This window comes from Oratosquilla oratoria, chromosome 36 (assembly GCF_046742065.1).
Source record: "Oratosquilla oratoria isolate Oo_2021 chromosome 36, ASM4674206v1, whole genome shotgun sequence".
Lineage (NCBI taxonomy): Eukaryota > Metazoa > Arthropoda > Malacostraca > Stomatopoda > Squillidae > Oratosquilla > Oratosquilla oratoria.
In genome coordinates, this window is record NC_134812.1 from 33,050,771 (window position 1) to 33,070,753 (window position 19,983).

A 19,983-nucleotide genomic window follows, 5' to 3' on the forward strand; every position below is an offset into this window, starting at 1 on the left:
AGAATTAATAACCTTCAAAGACTCATGATTGGTGGTTCTAGGAGTGAGAGTAGATTAAGGAAAAGGTGGATGGATGTGGTGGTTGAAGTAGTAAAATCTTGTGGTCATGGTATCGAACAAGAAGAATTGTATGTAGAGGACAAATATTGAAGTGGAGAAGAGTGTATTGACTAAGACAACAACCTAATCTATGAATGAGAGAGAAACTAATAATATTGCTAGTGAAGAAATAAGGTACAGTTTTTAGGAATGAAATAGAGGAGTGTGATGGGAAAGGAATGAAGTGATACCTCACTCATGGGTAGCTATTTTACTTTGTGTGTATTGGTATACAGGTTGGATTGTGGGAGAGTCTATAATAGTAGCAAAAAAAAAAAAAAAAAAAAAAAAGAATCGTAAGCATAACATGGATGACTTGATGGCCTTTTATTGTTTATTGTTAGTTTTGCACCATTTTATATAATTGTCAAATTTGCACTTTAGCATATCCTTCCAGCTTCCTATGCTTATTCCCATAAAACATTGAAGCCCACAATTTTCACTTTTCAGTTATTTCCCACTCCTAGACTCCCATGTTTTCATACTAATATTTTTCTGAACTAGTTTTTTGAATCGCTTTACAGGGAGCCATTTCAGAGGGCTTCAGTTTCTATTTTAATGTAGCAAGAAGCTTCATAGATATTTTCTGGCTTATGAACAGGTTCATAAAGTATGAAGGAACCAAAGTGTATTCTGAATGTAATTCAGAGCACATTGGAAAGTTAGCTTTGTAAGAAATATGACAGAGTTAAGAATGGTCCATGAACAAGTAAAGAATTGACAGTGGAAGACTTAAAAGAATGAGCGGGTTTGTATAAAGCCAAGGGAGCCATGGTTTAGCTACACATAAGGGGTGTCTGAAATAGTGCAAGCTAAAGAACTCTTGATTCAAGATTGTTACTTATCTCAAATCTGCTGTGGTGTCACTAGGAGGAGGGGGCCGTCCCACCCAAGTGTTGACCTCCATCGATATGGAGGAACTGCGACCTGACCTCCTTCCCGTCACTTCTACTTCTGAGACTTCTGCAACAAACGGCAGTGGAGGTGGTGGTGGTGGAGGGGGAGGAGGAGGAAGGGGAGGAGGTAATGGAGTAGCAAAGAATGGAGGAGTAGGAGGAGGATGGAAAACTAGAGAACTTGTTCCTGTTTCTTCTGGAGATGTGTCTCTGCTTGCTGATATTGCCACCATCACCACCAACGCTCCAGTCACCTTAGTTCCTGGCCACAGCACGAGCACCTCCACCTCGTCTGTATTGCATCCCACTCCAGTTTTACACACCCAGCAGCAGCAACAGCCACAGGGGCAGCCAGAACAGGCAGAAGCCACGGGAGCGGGAGATATTGTGAGACTGCCACCACCACCGAGTAAAGGTGCTGAAAGCAACTGTGCTTTAATGAGTTGGATACATCACACACTGCCACCTTCTGATCTGCTGCTGCTCATCAGTACCAGTTATGATGAGGACCACATTGTAATGTGCTCAGCTGATACTTAAACTAATCAGTTTGAATGCTACAAGATTTGATTAAACCAAAAATAGGTTTAAAGGGTTAAGAATAGTTAAGAAAATAAATGTAGACAAGTGTAGGAAAGGGTTATAGATATTTTTTTTATATACATATATAAATGAAGTAGTAGCATTAGGTATCAGAAGTATTTTGTGACTTCATTATTGGCAGCATGGGCATGTTACATAGTGGTCCACAAAAGAAATTGGTCCCGGGAACTGTCACTTGTTTCTTTTTGGTGTTTCTTCACTGTACTACTGTTACTATTACTACCACTCACTCCTTGGGCACATGTCGGTTTGCTCTTTGTTTTGGTCTTTCCTTCTCATCAACTTTTCTGCTTAGACCGCGGATAATGTTGTCCTCTTCATGTTCACATAGTTTATGTAGTCTTGGTGAGATTGTTATTGTGGTGGAGGGTACTTTTGCATGTTTTACTGCTTTGGGTTTCCACTTTGCACATTCTTTGTGAATGTTCTGTTGCTTTCATCTGTGAGTGCGCATTCTTTGTGAATGTTCTGTTGCTTTCTTCTGTACTATGAGCCATCTTTATTGTTTTCCTCACACGCAGTCATAAGATTGATTGTTCTTTCTTCAGATTGATCGGAATTGGGCACAGAGATGATAAGGGAATTTTGTAAACACGAGCAAAGTTGTTCGTCACTTGATTCTGCCTGTCTATTCCTGTTCATTTGGATATACCTCAGGCACTCCCTATATTTGCACCTTTTAATCCTTCATCCCAGGGATGAAGGAATCCCTCATTTAATCCCTCATTTGAATTTGCCAGAATAAAGTAAAAGTGTTTGGGTTCTTAGTTTAAACAAGAGTTTTAATTCCCCCAGTCTAACAGCTGCCCCCCCTCACCTATGTTTATGATTACATGATGAGGTAGAAGGAATTAAGCACATTGCCATAATTTTTGGATTTGTATTGTGCCATTCTAGTGTCTGCTTGAAGTTCTGATCTACAAGATTCTCTCAGTATTAGTCTTACTTAATTCTTAAATTTGAATGTCACAGATCATATCTTGATTGTATGCAGTGTACTGTATTTTCTAATTCAGTGTCTCCCGTCCCACCTCCTCTCTTGATTTGTCCGTCTTACTTTGCTTTATTCAGTGTGCTCTGAAAGTTCAAACTGTTTTATAGTTTCGAATCTATTGTAATGCTTACTACATTGTAATGTTGCATCTGTGACAATGCTTCCTTTATTTTAATGTTGCATTCATAGTAGACAAGTTCTGTGGCATGACATGTATTAACATAGACCTATGCTTGCATGTAGTTAGTTTCAGAGTTGACGAGCTCTGATGATTTTATTTGTTTTCATAATGCCTTGATCAGATTATTCTAATTTTCAATAGTAAACTAGTTAATATTTGTTCTTTTCTTACATTTGAGTTCTCTTTATCATATTAAAAAGATGAAAGAATGTCATCTTCATACTAAGTTCAGTGAATGTGTTTTATATGCATGTATCCCCTTGTTTGAGGTGCCCGCATGACTGCCACTGGTCCTAGCAGTTCTCATCAGTGCCCTCCTGCCAACTTCAACTTTTTTGTGCTCCTTCATTTAGCATCAATTATCAGCATTTTCACTTTATTTTAATTGCATATTTATTTATTTACTTCACTTCATTTGAGACTTTCTCAGTGAAACAGAATTTAATTGGATTGTATGTTGTTTTCTCTTGAACCAGGAGGCAGTACAAGAGGATCTGGCCATACAGCTGTGAGTACCTATGACACAGATGAAGTCATGGGCACCAAAGGAGGTTCCGGGCCCATGGGAAACAATGGCAGTTTGGGCAATGGCGGAGGAGTTGGTGGAGGCATGGGACTTGGGGGAAATGGAAGTAGAAATGCCCCTCTTGGTGGCCGCAATGGAAATGGCAGAGCCTACAATGAAAAAACAATGCTTTTGAGCTCAGATGATGAATTTCAGTGAAAAATATTCAAATACAGGTATGTGTATTTCTAATATTTCAACCTCTCTCATAAGTTTCTATAGTTCTACTTTGTAATCAGTCCCAGAATACTTGCTTCTTCTACTTCCTTCTTCACTTCACCATCCATCCACTCACTACCCTTCCCTCTATTCCCTCCCATCCTCCTTGTTCCACATACTATCTTTGCACATCTTATCACTCCTTCTTTGAAGCACCCCCATTCCTCCTCCACTTGTTGAATGCCCCAGTCTCGGGGATCTTAGACACCGATACCTCTCCGAGGCTCTTGTTGGGGATAGCAGATACACATCCTTGCCAAGATCCTTGGAGAGAAAGTAATTTATAATGCTAGTGGCATTTTTAAATTCATCGAAAAAGCTGGCCTTTTTCAAAAGTTGTAAATAAGTTTTGTTTTTGATTATTAATTTAAAAAAGATATGTTTAAGATTACCCTTTTATTTCATTCATAGTTATTATTGACTTTCTTTAGATGACATCGGCATCAATGACCTTTGCTGTCGCGATGCCAGACAACCCTCGAATCATTCCATTCCTCCTTCACCACCTCCCACACTTCTCTCAACTTCTCTTGGTACTTGTGCTCCTCATCCTTTTCATTTAAACAGAGGTACAAAGATAAGAGGGAGGGTGGAGAGTGGAGGGGGGTGGAGTGTATTTAGGGTTGGAATGGGTGGGAATGGATTTATGCCATTTTCTTTTTGGCTACCTCCCTTGTAAGGGGGAAAAAGCCTTGGTATATGTATGTATGTAACGGAATTTTCTCCTGAACTCTACACTGATTGTGTTAGCTTCTGACTAATTATCAATTTTGGTTTGCAGATGAACGGTCCAGCCAATTAGAGTAGCTAGCAAGTGTGAGGCAGCAGCTGCTCCATAAGTGAGGAGAATCTACATTCCTTTGGTGGTCCTATGCATTGGAAATTGATTGAGCTCAACATATCCAAGCAAGAATATTTTTTTTGTGTCCAAGAGAGAATTCTATTGTTATTTAAAAAAAAGTGTTATTTTTGTTGGTTCTATGTACAAAATATTGTATTGGCCTATATTCTAAGTGTCATCAGAATGTGAGACCTGATGCTACACAAGGTTTACCCTCCCTGCACACAAATATGAAGCATGTTCTGTGGTGATCAAATTATAGGATATAAATACACACACACATACATATATATACATGTATATATATGTATAGATATATATATATATATTACTGTTTCCTATGGCCAACTTTGCAGGTTCAAGTGAGGCTTAATTAATGAATATTATTACTACTACTATTATTACTACTACTACTACTACTTCTACGAGGCTAACATCAGCAGCGTGAAGTAACCTTAAAGTACTTCAGTTTGTCAACAAAGTCAGTCACCATAAGATACTTCAGTTTGTCATTTTGTAGCTAGGATAAAGAATGGCTCATATTGTTATATCATTACCAAGATAATATAACTATAGCTCATCATACTATGGCCACCTTAGCACGTAGTGGCTCATTTTGTCATTCTTCCTCCAAGATAAATGTTTAGAGCTGTTCATGTCAGCCCTACATGTCAGAGACTGAAGGTCACATCAGACACCCAGAGCTTTCCCATCTGTGTGTGTCAGGGTTGGGTGAAGACCAAACAAATTTAGAATTCAGGCTCATCCATCGTGAGGGTCATTTTGATTTGCTTTTTTGGCATATATGTTTTGCTTGGATGCAAAAAGCAGCAAACAGTGAAGGTTCCTGCAATTGTGCTCGTGTTAGGGAGGGGCTACGATAGATTGTATTCCTGCCTTTGTTATGTCCTACACATACAAACCCAGTTACCTTATATCTCGAGACCAAACATGACAACCAATTCTTAATTACGTTAAGATTTCATACTTACTCTTGTGTTAACTAGCTTGAAGCACTGTAATTGAACCTGAAACCTTTTATCTAACCTAACCCCCTTAAACACATGCACAGAGGGGTTCCAAGAACTGACCACGTTTGATTTTACTTTAGTAGCAAAACTGCCTCATGTCGGTGCTCAGGTCAAGTCTTCTGTGCATTTTGAAATTCTCATAGGAATTAACATTATTTCTAAACAGAAGAGTCACTTGCTCCCTAGAATTATAAACTGTAGTTATGGTTGATTTTTCTAACATCAAAAGAGATTAGTCCCCCGTTTCTTAGGATATGATCAGTGAATATTCAGCTGTTTTGCTGCATCAGGACGGGATTGAAGTCTCCAAACAAAATAGCTCTGAATTTGAATGAGAGGTCAAAATTTATTTTTAGACCAAGTCAATAGTCTAGTTAAGTAGTATTGGAGGGTGTGGCCACACACGATGGGCACTGCAAACAGGCAAAGCACAATTTTTTCCAGTGGTATTGTTCTTGACTTTCTGCTATGAGAACTTGTTTCAGTTTTATTTATTTTTATGGAAGGATAATGTAGGGCAGCTTGGGAAGGTTTTAGATAACATTTGCATATTTGTTTAGGACCAGTACTTAGCATACTATTCTAATTATGATATTCAGTGATATGTGCTAATTTCCTTTTATGTTATTAATTTATTTTGTCACACTGTAGTATTATTAGTTTTTCTGAGTATTTCAAAGAGAATAATATCCATATAGCGACCTTTCTTTCCTTAATCTATCACTGTTGAAATAGTAACTGCAATATGTTGACTGGGAAGTAACACAAGCTAGTGGGTAGACATAAGTATTTTTTTGAGTGGAAGAAGTCCTTTGGTGCAGTCACATTTGTATGTTGCATAAAGAAGTATCTTGTAGTAGAAAGACAAGTCTCTCCCTGATGGAGAATTTAAGTAACTGGAAACAGAATTCTTTTGTAAACTTAAGGAGACCATCAAGCAAGCATTCATGGTCCATTTTGTATATTTGCCATCAAGCTTTTGTATTCTTGCAGTGTTAGTTGTGTAAAGGAAGGTTGTATATACCAAATTAAGTACTGGGCAAGTTTGGTTCCTTTCTGTACAATACTACTAGAAAGACAGAAATGGGTTGTTTAAACACTATTCTTAGGTGATTAACATTTTCCCATTTTTGTCATTTTCTATTGACATAACAGTATTGGTGGATTTACATCATTCAAATTGATATCACAAGAAGCTGTCCCATAACTGCAGAAATTATTATTTTGAAACAACCAAATACAGGAAAAGTGGCGTTGGGAAAGTGACATGGATTATGAAATTTGTCACAAATAGTTAGTATAGTTGAAGAAGTCATTGCAGTATGAATATGGTTAATCTACTTAACATACTATATAAAATCTGTTGAACTTCCCAGGTGAGGTGTCGAGTTTAGCAGCCAAACAAACGGAACTGTAATAAAGAGGCATTTGTGAGTGGTGTAATAGTGTCATATTTCAGTATTCGTGTAAGGGGGCACATTTGTATCAAAGCCAAAGGAAGCTGCAGTTAATTTGATTCCTATGTAATATGTTTGTTTGGCTCATCTGCACAATGTAATTTTTTTTTTTTTTTTTTTTTTTTTTTTTTTGTGCCAATATGATTGATGAAAAATGTGTGTTTGTACTTAAAAATTTCCACAGGGGAACTTTGTCAAGGAAGAGTGCTATTTTAAATCAATCTTCCCCACGAGCAATCAGTCATAAGTTGCTAATTTCCTCCCTTCACTTTTTGTTGGTTTTTGTTATGTTTCTCCCCTCTCTTTAATAGATCTAATATATTCGTGTGCAATTTTCAAGCATTTCATAGCTTTCCGATGTAAATTGGCAAATTCATTTACCATTCTCTTTCTCTCTTTTTTTTTCTTTTTCTTTTTCCTTTTTTAATTTTGTAGGGAGATAATTTTTGTATGGAATGGATTACCAACAAAATGTGAAGCTTGAACTGTGGCTAGTATCAATAGCCTATACTGCTATATGTATGTGTCCATGAAAATTTAAGCCCTGTTGGTTGTACATTTAGGGCATGTGTGTGTAAGCAAGTTGGAAGGCAGCAGTGCTATTTGAAGCCAGGCCCGGGGCTGGGTGTTACTGTGATGTAGACAGAACCCTTCACTCGTGTCCTTGCCACTTCATCTCATTACTATGAGGGTTTTGTACTTACCGGGTAATCTTCCCCCCTCCCCCCCACCACAATTTTTTTTTTTTTTCTTTTTTGTGTGTAATTGTAGGGTGTTTCTGAATACATCATCCTATCCTTATTTCATATCAGTTTACTTCATTAGAACTTTCTTCACATCCTGTATTCTGTACAGGATAATGTTCATACTATTTTCCCCATTATTAGTGATTTATAATTGTGAACCCACTATTTATTTGTTAATACATACTTTTCATATGGAATACTTGACCTCATGTCCTCTTTTCCCTACTTTCCTCTTCCCCGTCCTCCCCGCCACCCAGTTTGCATGCACAGAAAAATATTTTTGTATGAGTGTCACACACGGGCATACAAACACCTTAACCTTTAAATATTTCCTGTCCTTCATTAGAAGCTTCTATGTTTTGTACAGGTGTTGTAGCAGCAGGTAAACTGTGGGCATAAGTACTATGAATATTGCTATTTACTGTCAAATTGCTGCAATTACCACAACTATTAACTATTACTGCTTCTACATCCATCATCACCATGCTGCAAGGAAAAGGGCATAGTTTTCTTAAGTCCTTGTAATGACTGTATCTTACATTCATTGACAAATTGATTCAATCATTTAGAAGAATAGTTGTAATATAGGTAGATATTTTATTTTGATTCAACATGTTTACATGCCTCATGATTACAGGACTCAAGACAACACCCATTTTTCTGCAGTTGTTCCAAACAGGAAACAGTTTATAGTTAATGAAAAGATATATATATGTATGTATATATATATATATATAAACGTATACAAATATATATATTCAACTGTATTGGCTTGTGTGGAATTATCATTCACTGTTATTAATGCTGGAACAAAAGTTCAAGAATACAGGTCCTCAGTAGAGGAAACTGGATAGTTGGGAGCTGCTTATAAACAGCAGCTAACATACACTGTACAATGGTACCAGCAAATGCAAACACAATTTGTACATTTGTACCCCAAAAAATGTATGACACATTTTATATTAATAGTATTAACTGCTATTATCAACAAAATGAAAAAATCTACAATTGAAGTTGTGTACAAGAACACAGCACTTCAGGTGTGGGGGAACCACTCTTCAGGCGAGGGGAGAGGAACCTTGCACCTGAAAATTTTCCTTTTCTTAATTGTTTATGTAAAGCATATATGTGGTGGTTAATTGTGGGCCATCTATTAAATTTATTCATTTTAGTCTCCTGATTTTATTTTCGTTTACTCGTGTGCACATGGTAATATCAATCTTTTGGCCATTTGTGATATTACATTTATTGCCTTGTTTGTTCTTTTGATTGGTCAATTAAGTTGTGAATGGGCACTAGTAAATACAGGTATTTTATTTTTATTTTTAGTATCACAAAATAAACATGTCCATAATCCTTTGCTGTGATTCCTTACAAGTATAAACAAACAGTAACAGCAACAAAAGGAAACTGAAGTGGGATGTCTTTCCCCATATATAAAGGAATATTTCCCTAAACTTTGCTGTTGTATCATTAGTATCATTATTAGGACTTATCATTATTGTTGTATAAGAGATGTCCTTAACCATCATGCTGTGGTGTAATGTTGTAGTTCCACAAAGAGGATATGAATATTATATGAAGTATGAATTAATATGATTACAGTGGCTTCCTCAAGTATTTTATTATCCTTTGCACTATCTTTAGGAAATGAAAAGATAAAAATTGCAACTATTATTGTATTGGGAAATGTGGGAGTGGGTCTTGTGTGTCTGTCTTCCCTGCAGAGTAGGGGGTCGGGAGAGTCAAGTTTTTCTTCCTCTCGAAGGACAAACTAACTACTGACTCGCCACTGCCTTGGGGTACCCCCTAGGGGTGACTCCTACTAAAGAAGTCAATGCAAAGTATGGGGTACAGAAAGTATCCAGCTATTTACAATTTCAAGAAATGCTACTAACCTAGAACAATGGTGCCCTACTCTCCTTCAAAGTAGTCTCCTTTGGACCTTACACACTTCTCTGTGTCCTTTACACATTTCAAAACAGTTTGCAAAATCCTCTTTTGGGATCGTAGTCAGCTGGATCATTGCATTCTTCTTATTCTCGTCCATGGACTGAAATCTCCACCCTTTTAATAGTGATATTAGTTTTGGGAGAATCCATAAGTCACAGGGAGCTAGGTCTGGTCTGTAGTGGGGCTGTGTGAGCTGGGTGATGGAATGTTTTGCCAAAAATCCCTGCACAACATGTGAAGAATGGGTAGGTCCATTATCATTACTGCTAGCCGATAGCTGTGACCATTTTTTTCTCACTGCATCCCTTAGAAGGCAAAGAACTTTCATGTAATACTCCTTCATTATTGTTGGGCCTTACTTGGAGCATACTTGTGGTGGACAACACCTTGATAATCAGAAAGCACTGTCAAAATGACTATGACGTTACTTTGACTTTGCCCTGCCTTCTTCAGATGAGACACAAGTGGCTTTCATTGGCTAGACTGGACTTTGTTTCTGGATTATAGCCTTCGACCCATGACTCATCTCTGGTTATTACTTGAATTAGGAAATTTGGATCATTTGTAGCAGCTTGAAGCAAGTCCTGTGAATTTTCAGCTTGAAATTCCATCTACTCACAGGTCAGGAGACATAGGATGAATTTTGCTGCCATGCGTGTCATACCAAGATCTTCCATCAAAATCTCTAACATTGTCCACGGGATACTAAGATCACCTTATAATTCTTGGACTTTTAATCACTGGTTTTTATTGCAGTTTTCACACGCTCAACATCTTCGGGTGTTCTGCTTGTTGATATTTCACCCAGTCTTCTCTATTTTCCACATATGGGGATGTGGAGGGAGGATTGCTGTGTAAATGAATTTGCCTTGCTTTGGATGTGTTGTGTATTGCTGCATTGCTTCTGATTCAGGCATTTGAGAGGAAACTGGGATAACCCTTCATCCACAAAAGGCTAAGATGAGAAGGAAACAATAGGTGGTAGATGGGAATAGGTAGATGCCTTGGCTGACTGGCTCCCTTATAAGAGAGAAGAAGCCCTCAATTTATGGTGTATGATTCCTAGGATGCTCCTAGTACATACATATACCAAAGGCTTTATCCTCCTTATATGTGCAGTAGCCAAAAGACAAAGGCATAGAAACCACTCCCACCCATTCCATCCCCTACATACTCCACTCCCCTCTACCCTCCTCCCTCCCTCTTATCTTGGCACCTCCTGGATGATGGGTCATCCCTGCATCTTGTCCACTGCCCTATGTCAGAAGCAGTGTTGCAAGACATAGCACATCCACAATAAGGCCACTTCATCAATTTGGCAACCCCCCTCTCCGTCCCTTCATGCAGAAAAGGAGAAGACTAGAAGAAATCCCTTTGGGCTGTGTCAGTTTATTTCTCATACATACTCCCTCACCCCCCATCCCCACCCACCTCATACATCACAGCATCATCCATACACAACCATTCTCCATTCACCCCTATCTTCTGTTCTTAACAGACATTCCCCTCTTTCCCAATGCTCCTTTTACCCCATCCATCCATCTCACCCTAGGACACCCCCTCGTGTTCACTCCTTCCATCTCTGCCTTCCACACCTCTTTTATTAATCTTTCTTCACTCATTCTTTCCATGTGTCCAAACCATCCTAATACTCTTTCATCAACTCTATCTCACAACTCCCTTTCTACCCCTGTCCTCCTACTCATCTCCTCATTTCTCACTCTAGCTTAGTAACCCCTATCATACTTCTCAGGCATTTCATCTCAAACACATTCAAACTCCTTCTCTCTTCCTCTATTATGTTCCATGTTTCTGCCCCATATAGTGCTGTTGGCACAGTCACTCTTTCATACAATCTCCTCTTGCATCCATTCCCTAAATGTCTATTTCTCATTACACTTTTTACTCCCCAAAGGTATTTACTTGCTTCTCTCAATCTACATTCTACCTCCACCCCAACTCCTCCCTTTCCTTCCATACTTGCACCCAAGTATCTAAAACTATCCACTTCCTGCAGTCTCTCTCCCTTAATACTCACTTCCAGTCTCCTGCCACTGTCTCCCCTAATACATCTCATCACCTTACTTTTGCCCACATTTATCTTCAAATTCCTTCTTTCACACACCTTACTAAACTCTGTCTCTAACTTCCTCAATCCCTCCTCTGATCCTGCTACAAGCACAGTGTCATCAGCAAACAACAACTGGCTCATCTCCCACTTTTCTCCACTTTAACTATCTCCAATCCCTGACCCACCACCTTTGCATTCACCTCTTGAACAGCCAGGGTGACATAACACATCCCTGACGAAGACCCACCTTTACCTCAAACCACTCACTCTCTCCATTTCTAATCCTAACACATACATGTACCAAAGGCTTTTTTCCCTTTTATAAGGGAGGTAGCCAAAAAACAAAGGCATAAAAACCACTCCCACCCATTCCATCCCTATCACACTCCATTCCCCTCCACCTTCCTCCCTCCCTCTTATCTTGGCACCTCCTGGATGACGGGTCATCCCTGCATCATGTCCAGTGCCCTGGGTCAGAAGCAGTGTCACAAGACACAGCACATCCACAGCAAGGCTGCTTCATTAATTCGGCGACCCCCCTCTCGGTCCCCTCATGCAGAAAAGGAGAAGACGGGGAGAAATCCCTTCAGGCTGTGTAAATTTTTTCTCACACATACTCCCTCACCCACCATCCCCCACCCATTCCACCTCATGGATCACAACATCATCCATATACAACCATTCTCCATTCACCCCTGTCTACTGTCCTCTCCTGTCCTTCCTCAACAGACATTCCCCTCTTACCCAAACCCCCCTTTACCCAATCCATCCATCTCATCCTAGGTTGACCCCTCATGTTCACTCCTCCCACACCTCATTCACTAGTCTTTCTTCACTCATTTTTTCCATGTGCCCAAACCATCCCAATACTGTTTCATCAACCCTATCTCCTAACTCCCTCTCCACCCCCATTCTCCTCCTCATTTTTCACTCTATCCAGCCTAGTAATCCCTATCATATTTCTCAGACACCTCATCTCAAACACATTCAAACTCCTTCTCTCTTATGTTCCATGTTTCTGCCCCATACAGTGCTGTCGGCACAATCACTCCTTCATACAATCTCCTCTTAGCATCCATTCACAAATGTCTATTTCTCATTACACTTTTTAATCTCCCAAGGCATTTACTTGCTTCTCTCAATCTACATTCTACCTCCACCTCCACTCCTCCCTTTCCTGCCACATTTGCACCCAAGTATCTAAAGCTATCCACTTCCTCCAGTCTCTCTCCCTTAATACTCACTTCCAGTCTACTGCCACTTTCACCCCTTGTACATCTCATAACCTTACTTTTACCCACATTTATTGTCAACTTCCTTCTTTCACACACTTTCCCAAATAATGTCTCTAACTTCCTCAATCCCTCCCCTGATCCTGCTGCAAGTGCAGTGTCGTCAGCAAACAACAACTGGCTTATCTCCTACTTTTCTCTATTTTCTTTAACTATCTTCAATCCCTGACCCACCACCCTTGCATTTACCTCTCGCACCACCCCATCTATAAATTGAACAGCCAGGGTGACATAACACATCCCTGATGAAGTCCCACCATTACCTCAAACTACTCGTTCTCTCTATTTCTAATCCTGACACATGCTCTACTACTCTCGTAAAAACTCTTGACAGCAGCTAAAAGCTTTCCTCCTATCCCATATATCTGCAATACCTCCCACAGTGCCTTCCTGTCTGCCCCATCATAAGCCTTTTCCAAATCCATAAAAGTCCAAAAAACATCCTTACCTTTTCCTATAGCTTTCCCACATATCTGTCTTACCACAAAAATCTGATCAATGCAACCTCTACCTCGCCTAAACCCACATTGTTCCTCACCAATATTCTTCTCTTAATCCTCTCAAGACCCTCTCATAAGCCTTTCCAACTACACTTAATAGATTAATCCCTCTGAAACTACTACACTCACACTTGTCCCCTTTTCCTTTGTAAAGTGGAACTATACCACTCCTCCAGTCCTCCAGCACTCTACCCTCTCTTAAACAAACATTAGATAACTTCACCAGCCAGTCCACCATCACTGTACCTCCTTTTTTCAGACATTCTGCATGACATCCATCCAGACCAGGTGCCTTACCTGCTTTACTACTCTTGTAAAAACTCTTGACTGCTCTTAACAACTTTCCTCCTATCCCATATATCTGCAATACCTCCCACAGCGCCTTCCTATCTACCCTGTTATAAACCTTTTCCAAATCCATAAAAGCCCCCCAAAAAATCCTTACCTTTTCTTATAGCTTTCTCACATGTCAGTCTTACAACAAAAATCTGATCTGCACAACTCCTACCTGTCCTAAACCCACACTGTTCCTCACCAATTACTCCCTCTGTTTCCTAATCCTCTCAATCAAGACCCTCCCATAAACCTTCCCAACTACACTTAAGCTGAACCCTCTGAAACTACTACACACACACACTTGTCCCCCTTTCCCTTGTAAAGTGGAACTATACAGGCACTGTTCCAGTCCTCCGGCAGTCTACCCTCTCTTAAACAAACATTAAATAACCTCACCAGCCAGTCCACCATAACTGTACCTCTTTTTATTCAGACATTCTGCATGACATCCATCCAGACCAGATGCCTTACCTGCTCTCAACATCTTAACAGCTGCTTTCACTTCATCTTTCCATATTTCTCCTCCATTTTCCTCACTCATATCGACCATTTTCGTAGTGCTTCCCACTGCAACTACCTTTCCTTCCCTATCCTCCTTCACATTTAGCAACTCCCTAAAATACTCTGCCCACCTTCCTCTCACTGCCTTCTCTTCCATTATCATCTCTCCATCTGCACCTTTTACCTTTTCTTCTCTACTTGATTCACCTCCTCTTCCTCTTTTAATTTCTTTCCAAAACATCTTTTTATTACTTTCAAAATTTTCTGTCATACTCTTACCCCATTTCACATCTGCTCTCCTCTTTTCCTCTTTTATCTTATGCTTTACTTCTCTTCTCTTTACTTTGTAGCTCTCATACGATTCCCTCGTCCTAGTTTGTAACCAATCTATGAAAGCCTGCTTCTCTTCTACACCTTTCTTTGCTTCCTCATCCCACCACTCACTCACCTTCCTTCTATTTCCTCCCGTCCTACTTGTTCCAAACACCATCTTTGCACACCTTATGACTCCCTCCTTGAACCATCCTCATTCATCCTCCACTCCTAGTTTTACTCTACCCTTCACTCCCTCCCACTCCTCTCTCAGCTTCTTCTTATACTCCTTCTCCTTTTCTTTCTTATTTAAGCAGTTCACTCTAAGTACCTCAAAAAAAATGATCCGATATTCCCCCACCCTTAGAACATATACATCCTTAACTCTTCCTACTATACTCCTGGTCAACACTATATAGTCCATTAACGCTCTATCTGCCACCCTTCCTTCCACCACCCTCTCCCATGTGTACTTATGATCCTAGTAACAATTCATATAACTCTTGGCATAGGTTTACTGATCACTTTGTACTGGGACTGAGGGGATAGTATCACTCCGTAGCAACCTACATGACTGAGTAGCCCTTTTTAGAATACACTCACCCCACATGGGGAGGAGACAAGGAAAGGTACCTTAAATAATAGCCCCTTCCTCTCTCCTGGCTGGGGAACCACCCTCAATAATGTCACCCTTACTGTGGCAGTAAGTATATTGAAGAAGACAACCAAACAAAGAAGCAACAACAGCCTTTCTAGATCAAAACCTCTCTGCTGCATCTTCACCTTGCTTAGCAATACCTCCCCCAACCCCAACTTGCCCGATCTATATACCAAAGGCCTCTTCCCCCTTATAAAGTCGTGATAAGGCGGCGTCTATGTCAGGGACCAACCCCAAGAAGAGATTAGGGGCCAAACCACCACAAGAAGTCCTTGCCACCCTGGAGGGTGGCATGAATCTCTGGGAGCAATTTTGGTTGCCCGGGGCAAGTGCCAAAACCCTTACCCAGAAGTACACCTTCATATTTTTTTTCTCCACCAAGGGGTGACTCTGGCAATTATCCCTCTTCTTCTATTAACATGAGATGTAGAGAGCAACCTTGGAGCCATCACAAACTACACTTGTCTGACATGCTCCAAACTTTGAGCCATCAGACAAAGGACTCAGTTCAATGCAACTTATTAAAAAATTGGGTCCACCTCAATTGCACAACATTTGCTGAAATATACTACACAACACTTGGACCTGTTCCTCAGGCCCACCCCTGACCTCACTTTCACCTCTCCACCCTCAGCCTACATCCTTGCCCACACCCTTACCCTTGCTCTACCCTCTCCCCCACTCTCCCCATCCACTCCTTCTCCTAACCCTGATCCTATTCCTCTCCCACATGTACCCCAACCCCATGCAGCAGCCTCAAACATGTACAGAACACACAGCATCAATATATTACAATTAAACATTAATGGCATCAAAATGAAAAAACACAACCTCAAACACTTTCTCAAGTAACACAACAAACTCATTGCCATCTTACAAGAAACAAAACTCTGACACTCACAAAAAAAAATACCCTCATTTTGTAATTTCACAACCATAAGAAAAGACCAGATGGATAGCAATGGCGGTAGATGCTGCACCATAGTCCATCAATTCATTTGCTTTGGGGATAAATTCCACCACCAAACTCTCCTCTCTCTCACTGACAGTACCACTAAAACCCAGTCAATCCAAATTCAAGCAAGTAACAAATCCACAAGCACACTAGTCAACATGTACATCCCCCATAATTCCTGACAACTTCAAGTACATTCTTAACCAACTCACCACCCTCCCTAACATTATCCTGAGCAGTGACTTCAATGCCAAGTTGTCGGCCTGTTATGTCAATAGCACAGACACAGACAGAAGGCTTGAATTACAGACTCTGCTTGACTCATTAACAATCATGAACAACACCCATAATCACACACACATCCCTCATCAAGCCCTCTACACCCCATCCTCTCCTGACATCACCTTCTCTTCCTCCTGTTTGGCCCTGACAGCTTCTTGGGAGGTGGTTGGAGCTTTTGGATCCAATCACCTCCCAATACTTATCACCACCAATACATGATACATCACAGTTGGCCACAGACATACATACACTAATTATAAATGAGTGAATTGGGTAAGCTTTCACTGAAGAGACAGAAAAACATTTCTAGGCATTGAACAGTACAATAATCAGACATGGACACTGGTATGCACATCATTACAATCTTACAAAATGCAGACAAGAAACACATCCTTAGAGGCAACAGAAAATCACACATTTCTAAATTTCACACCAGAAATTCAAGGCCTCATCAAACACTGCAAACATGCCGCCTCCACACCTATCCCTCAGAACATAACTGACCAAATACAAACAACACTGAGATCAGTAATATGATACATTAGCAAAAAAACGCTAAATCGGCTAACCTTAGACAAGAAACACATCCTTAGAGGCAACAGAAAATCACACATTCTAAATTTCACACCAGAAATTCAAGGCCTCATCAAACACTGCAAACATGCCACCTCCACACCTATCCCTCAGAACATAACTGACCAAATACAAACAACACTGAGATCAGTAATATGATACATTAGCAAAAATCGCTAAATTGGCTAACCTTAGTCAAAACAATCATAAAAAAAGATACAAGACACTAAACAGCATTACTCTATCCAACAGTTATGGACCACACTCAAGCAACAATCACTACAACAAGTCACCCTACCCTCAAAAAGACAACAAGCAAACACTCATAAATTACTTTGCACAGACAAGCCATCTCATCCCTCACCCTGATGACTGATGCATCATTTGACGTAAGAAAGAATTCCCCACAGACTCAGAATATGCACCCTTCATGGACAGCCAGATAAAGCATGTAATCCATAACCTCAAGTACTCATCTGCTTGTGGTTATGACAACATAAGTAACATCCATCTAAAACACCTTGGACCACACAGGATACAGGCACTCACCAACATTGCAAACTACAGCTATTCACACAACACCATACCCAACATCTTGAAGCATGGGAAAATCATGAGAATCCCAAAATCTAACAAAGACTCAACAGTTCCAACATCACACCACGCAATCTCAATTTTCAGGGTCGAACTGTCATGGGCAAGTGTGCGTGGCTAGCGCGACAGGTCTAGTCGCTTGGGTGAGATAACGTGCTCTCCACTCCACGTGATTTTCGTGGTTTATACACTCGCCTCCAGAAGAATATCTATAATTATATCGTTCACTGCTCCATCAACAGACTGAAACACAACATACTACTGCATGCCAAAACCCCTGACATCTCTTTGAATCCTCTCTCCCTTGAAAGTACAGAGCTCACCATGGGGCCCGGCCCCCCCCCCCCCACCACCAACGCCCCGAGTATGAAGAACAATGGTAATGGTCCATTACCATTGTTAAAATATGGGCGTGTTTCAACTATAGGTTATTTCCATGTTTTAGTGCGAATTTAAGATTTGAATTATATTTGTGAATTATATATGATTTTACATAAAATTACGAGCAAAACAGACTTAGGTGTCTGGACCAATCTCCAAGCCAACAGCATTATTCTTGGGGTAGAAATATGGGCGTGTTTCAGGTATAGGTTCTTGGACTCAGGCTGCTCATGCTTACCTTGCTGTGCACTTTGACCGACTCTCTCCCTGTGGGGCAAGTTTGGACCAAATCGGTCACCTTCGAATTTTCGGCTAAATTGATGGGGTTAATCCTTTGAGATTTTTTGGATTTTGGGTCATTTTGGTCACTTGCTCCCATTTACCCGCTATCTCACCCACAGGTCGAGGGCGGCTAGGGCTCCCGTGGAGTCCAATTTGACACCACTCAGGCCAACGGTATGGGTGCCAGAGGCCAAAAGGTGATTACTGGGTGAAAAGGCCCAAATTTGGAGGGGTGCCACTGCCACGCCCTTGGACTCAGGCTGCTCATGTTTACCTTGCTGTGCACTTTGACCGACTCTCTCCCTGTGGGCAGGTTTGGACCAAATCGGTCACCTTCGAATTTTCGGCTAAATTAATGGGGTTAATCCTTTTGATATTTTTTGGATTTTGAGTCATTTTGGTCACTTGCTCCCATTTACCCACCATCTCACCCACAGGTCGAGGGCGGCTAGGGCTCCCGTGGAGTCCAATTTGACACCACTCAGGCCAACGGTATGGGTGCCAGAAGCCAAAAGGTGATTACTGGGTGAAAAGGCCCAAATTTGGAGGGGTGCCACTGCCACGCCCTTGGACTCAGGCTGCTCATGTTTACCTTGCTGTGCACTTTGACCGACTCTCTCCCTGTGGGGCAAGTTTGGACCAAATCGGTCACCTTCGAATTTTCGGCTAAATTGATGGGGGTTAATCCTATGAGATTTTTTGGATTTTGGGTCATTTTGGTCACTTGCTCCAATTTACCCGCCGTCTCACCCACAGGTCGAGGGCGGCTAGGGCTGCCGTGGAGTCCAATTTGACACCACTCAGGCCAACGGTATGGGTGCCAGAAGGCAAAAGGTGATTACTAGGTGAAAAGGCCAAAATTTGGAGGGGTGCCACTGCCACGCCCTTGGACTCAGGCTGCTCATGTTTACCTTGCTGTGCACTTTGACCGACTCTCTCCCTGTGGGGCAAGTTTGGACCAAATCGGTCACCTTCGAATTTACGGCTAAATTGATGGGGTTAATCCTATGAGATTTTTTGGATTTTGGGTCATTTTGGTCACTTGCTCCGATTTACCCACCATCTCACCCACAGGTCGAGGGCGGCTAGGGCTGCCGTGGAGTCCAATTTGACACCACTCAGGCCAACGGTATGCGTGCCAGAGGCACCAAATCGGTCACCTTCGAATTTACGGCTAAATTGATGGGGTTAATCCTGAGATTTTTTGGATTTTGAGTCATTTTGGTCACTTGCTCCGATTAACCCGCCATCTCACCCACAGGTCGAGGATGGCTAGGGCTCCCGTGGAGTCCAATTTGACACCACTCAGGCCAACGGTATGGGTGCCAGAAGCCAAAAGGTGATTACTGGGTGAAAAGGCCCAAATTTGGAGGGGTACCACTGCCACGCCCTTGAACCCCTTGAACCACGGACCTGTGGGTGTCATAGCGGGTAAATCGCTGGAGGTGACCAAAATGACCCAGAAGCAAAAAAATCTCAAAGGGGGTACCCCATGGAATTTGGGGGGAAATCCGAAGGTCAGCGATTCCGTCCAAACTTGCGCCACAAGTACACAGTGGGATAGGGTGCACATCACCGTAGACAGCACAATCCTGAGACCAAGGGTGTGGCCGTCAGAGCCCTCCAAATTTCGGCCTTTTGACGTTTATGCCTGTGGCAGG

At 41.2% G+C, this 19,983-nt stretch overlaps 1 protein-coding gene across 3 annotated transcripts in view; it reads left to right on the top strand.

The window, feature by feature from the left end:
* Positions 1–9,245, top strand: part of Tmep (Transmembrane endosomal protein) — a 231,081-nt gene extending 221,836 nt beyond the window's left edge. For 2 of the 3 annotated variants that reach the window (XM_076174538.1, XM_076174539.1), the window contains 2 exons: positions 3,250–3,514; positions 4,339–9,245. In XM_076174538.1, coding sequence (XP_076030653.1) covers positions 3,250–3,497 — 248 coding nt within the window. In that variant the 3' untranslated portion in view covers positions 3,498–3,514; positions 4,339–9,245. Of the gene's footprint in view, positions 1–969; positions 1,411–3,249; positions 3,515–4,338 lie in introns of all 3 variants that reach the window. The other variant, XM_076174537.1, reaches the window with a different exon arrangement.
* The last annotated feature ends 10,738 nt before the right edge of the window (positions 9,246–19,983 follow it).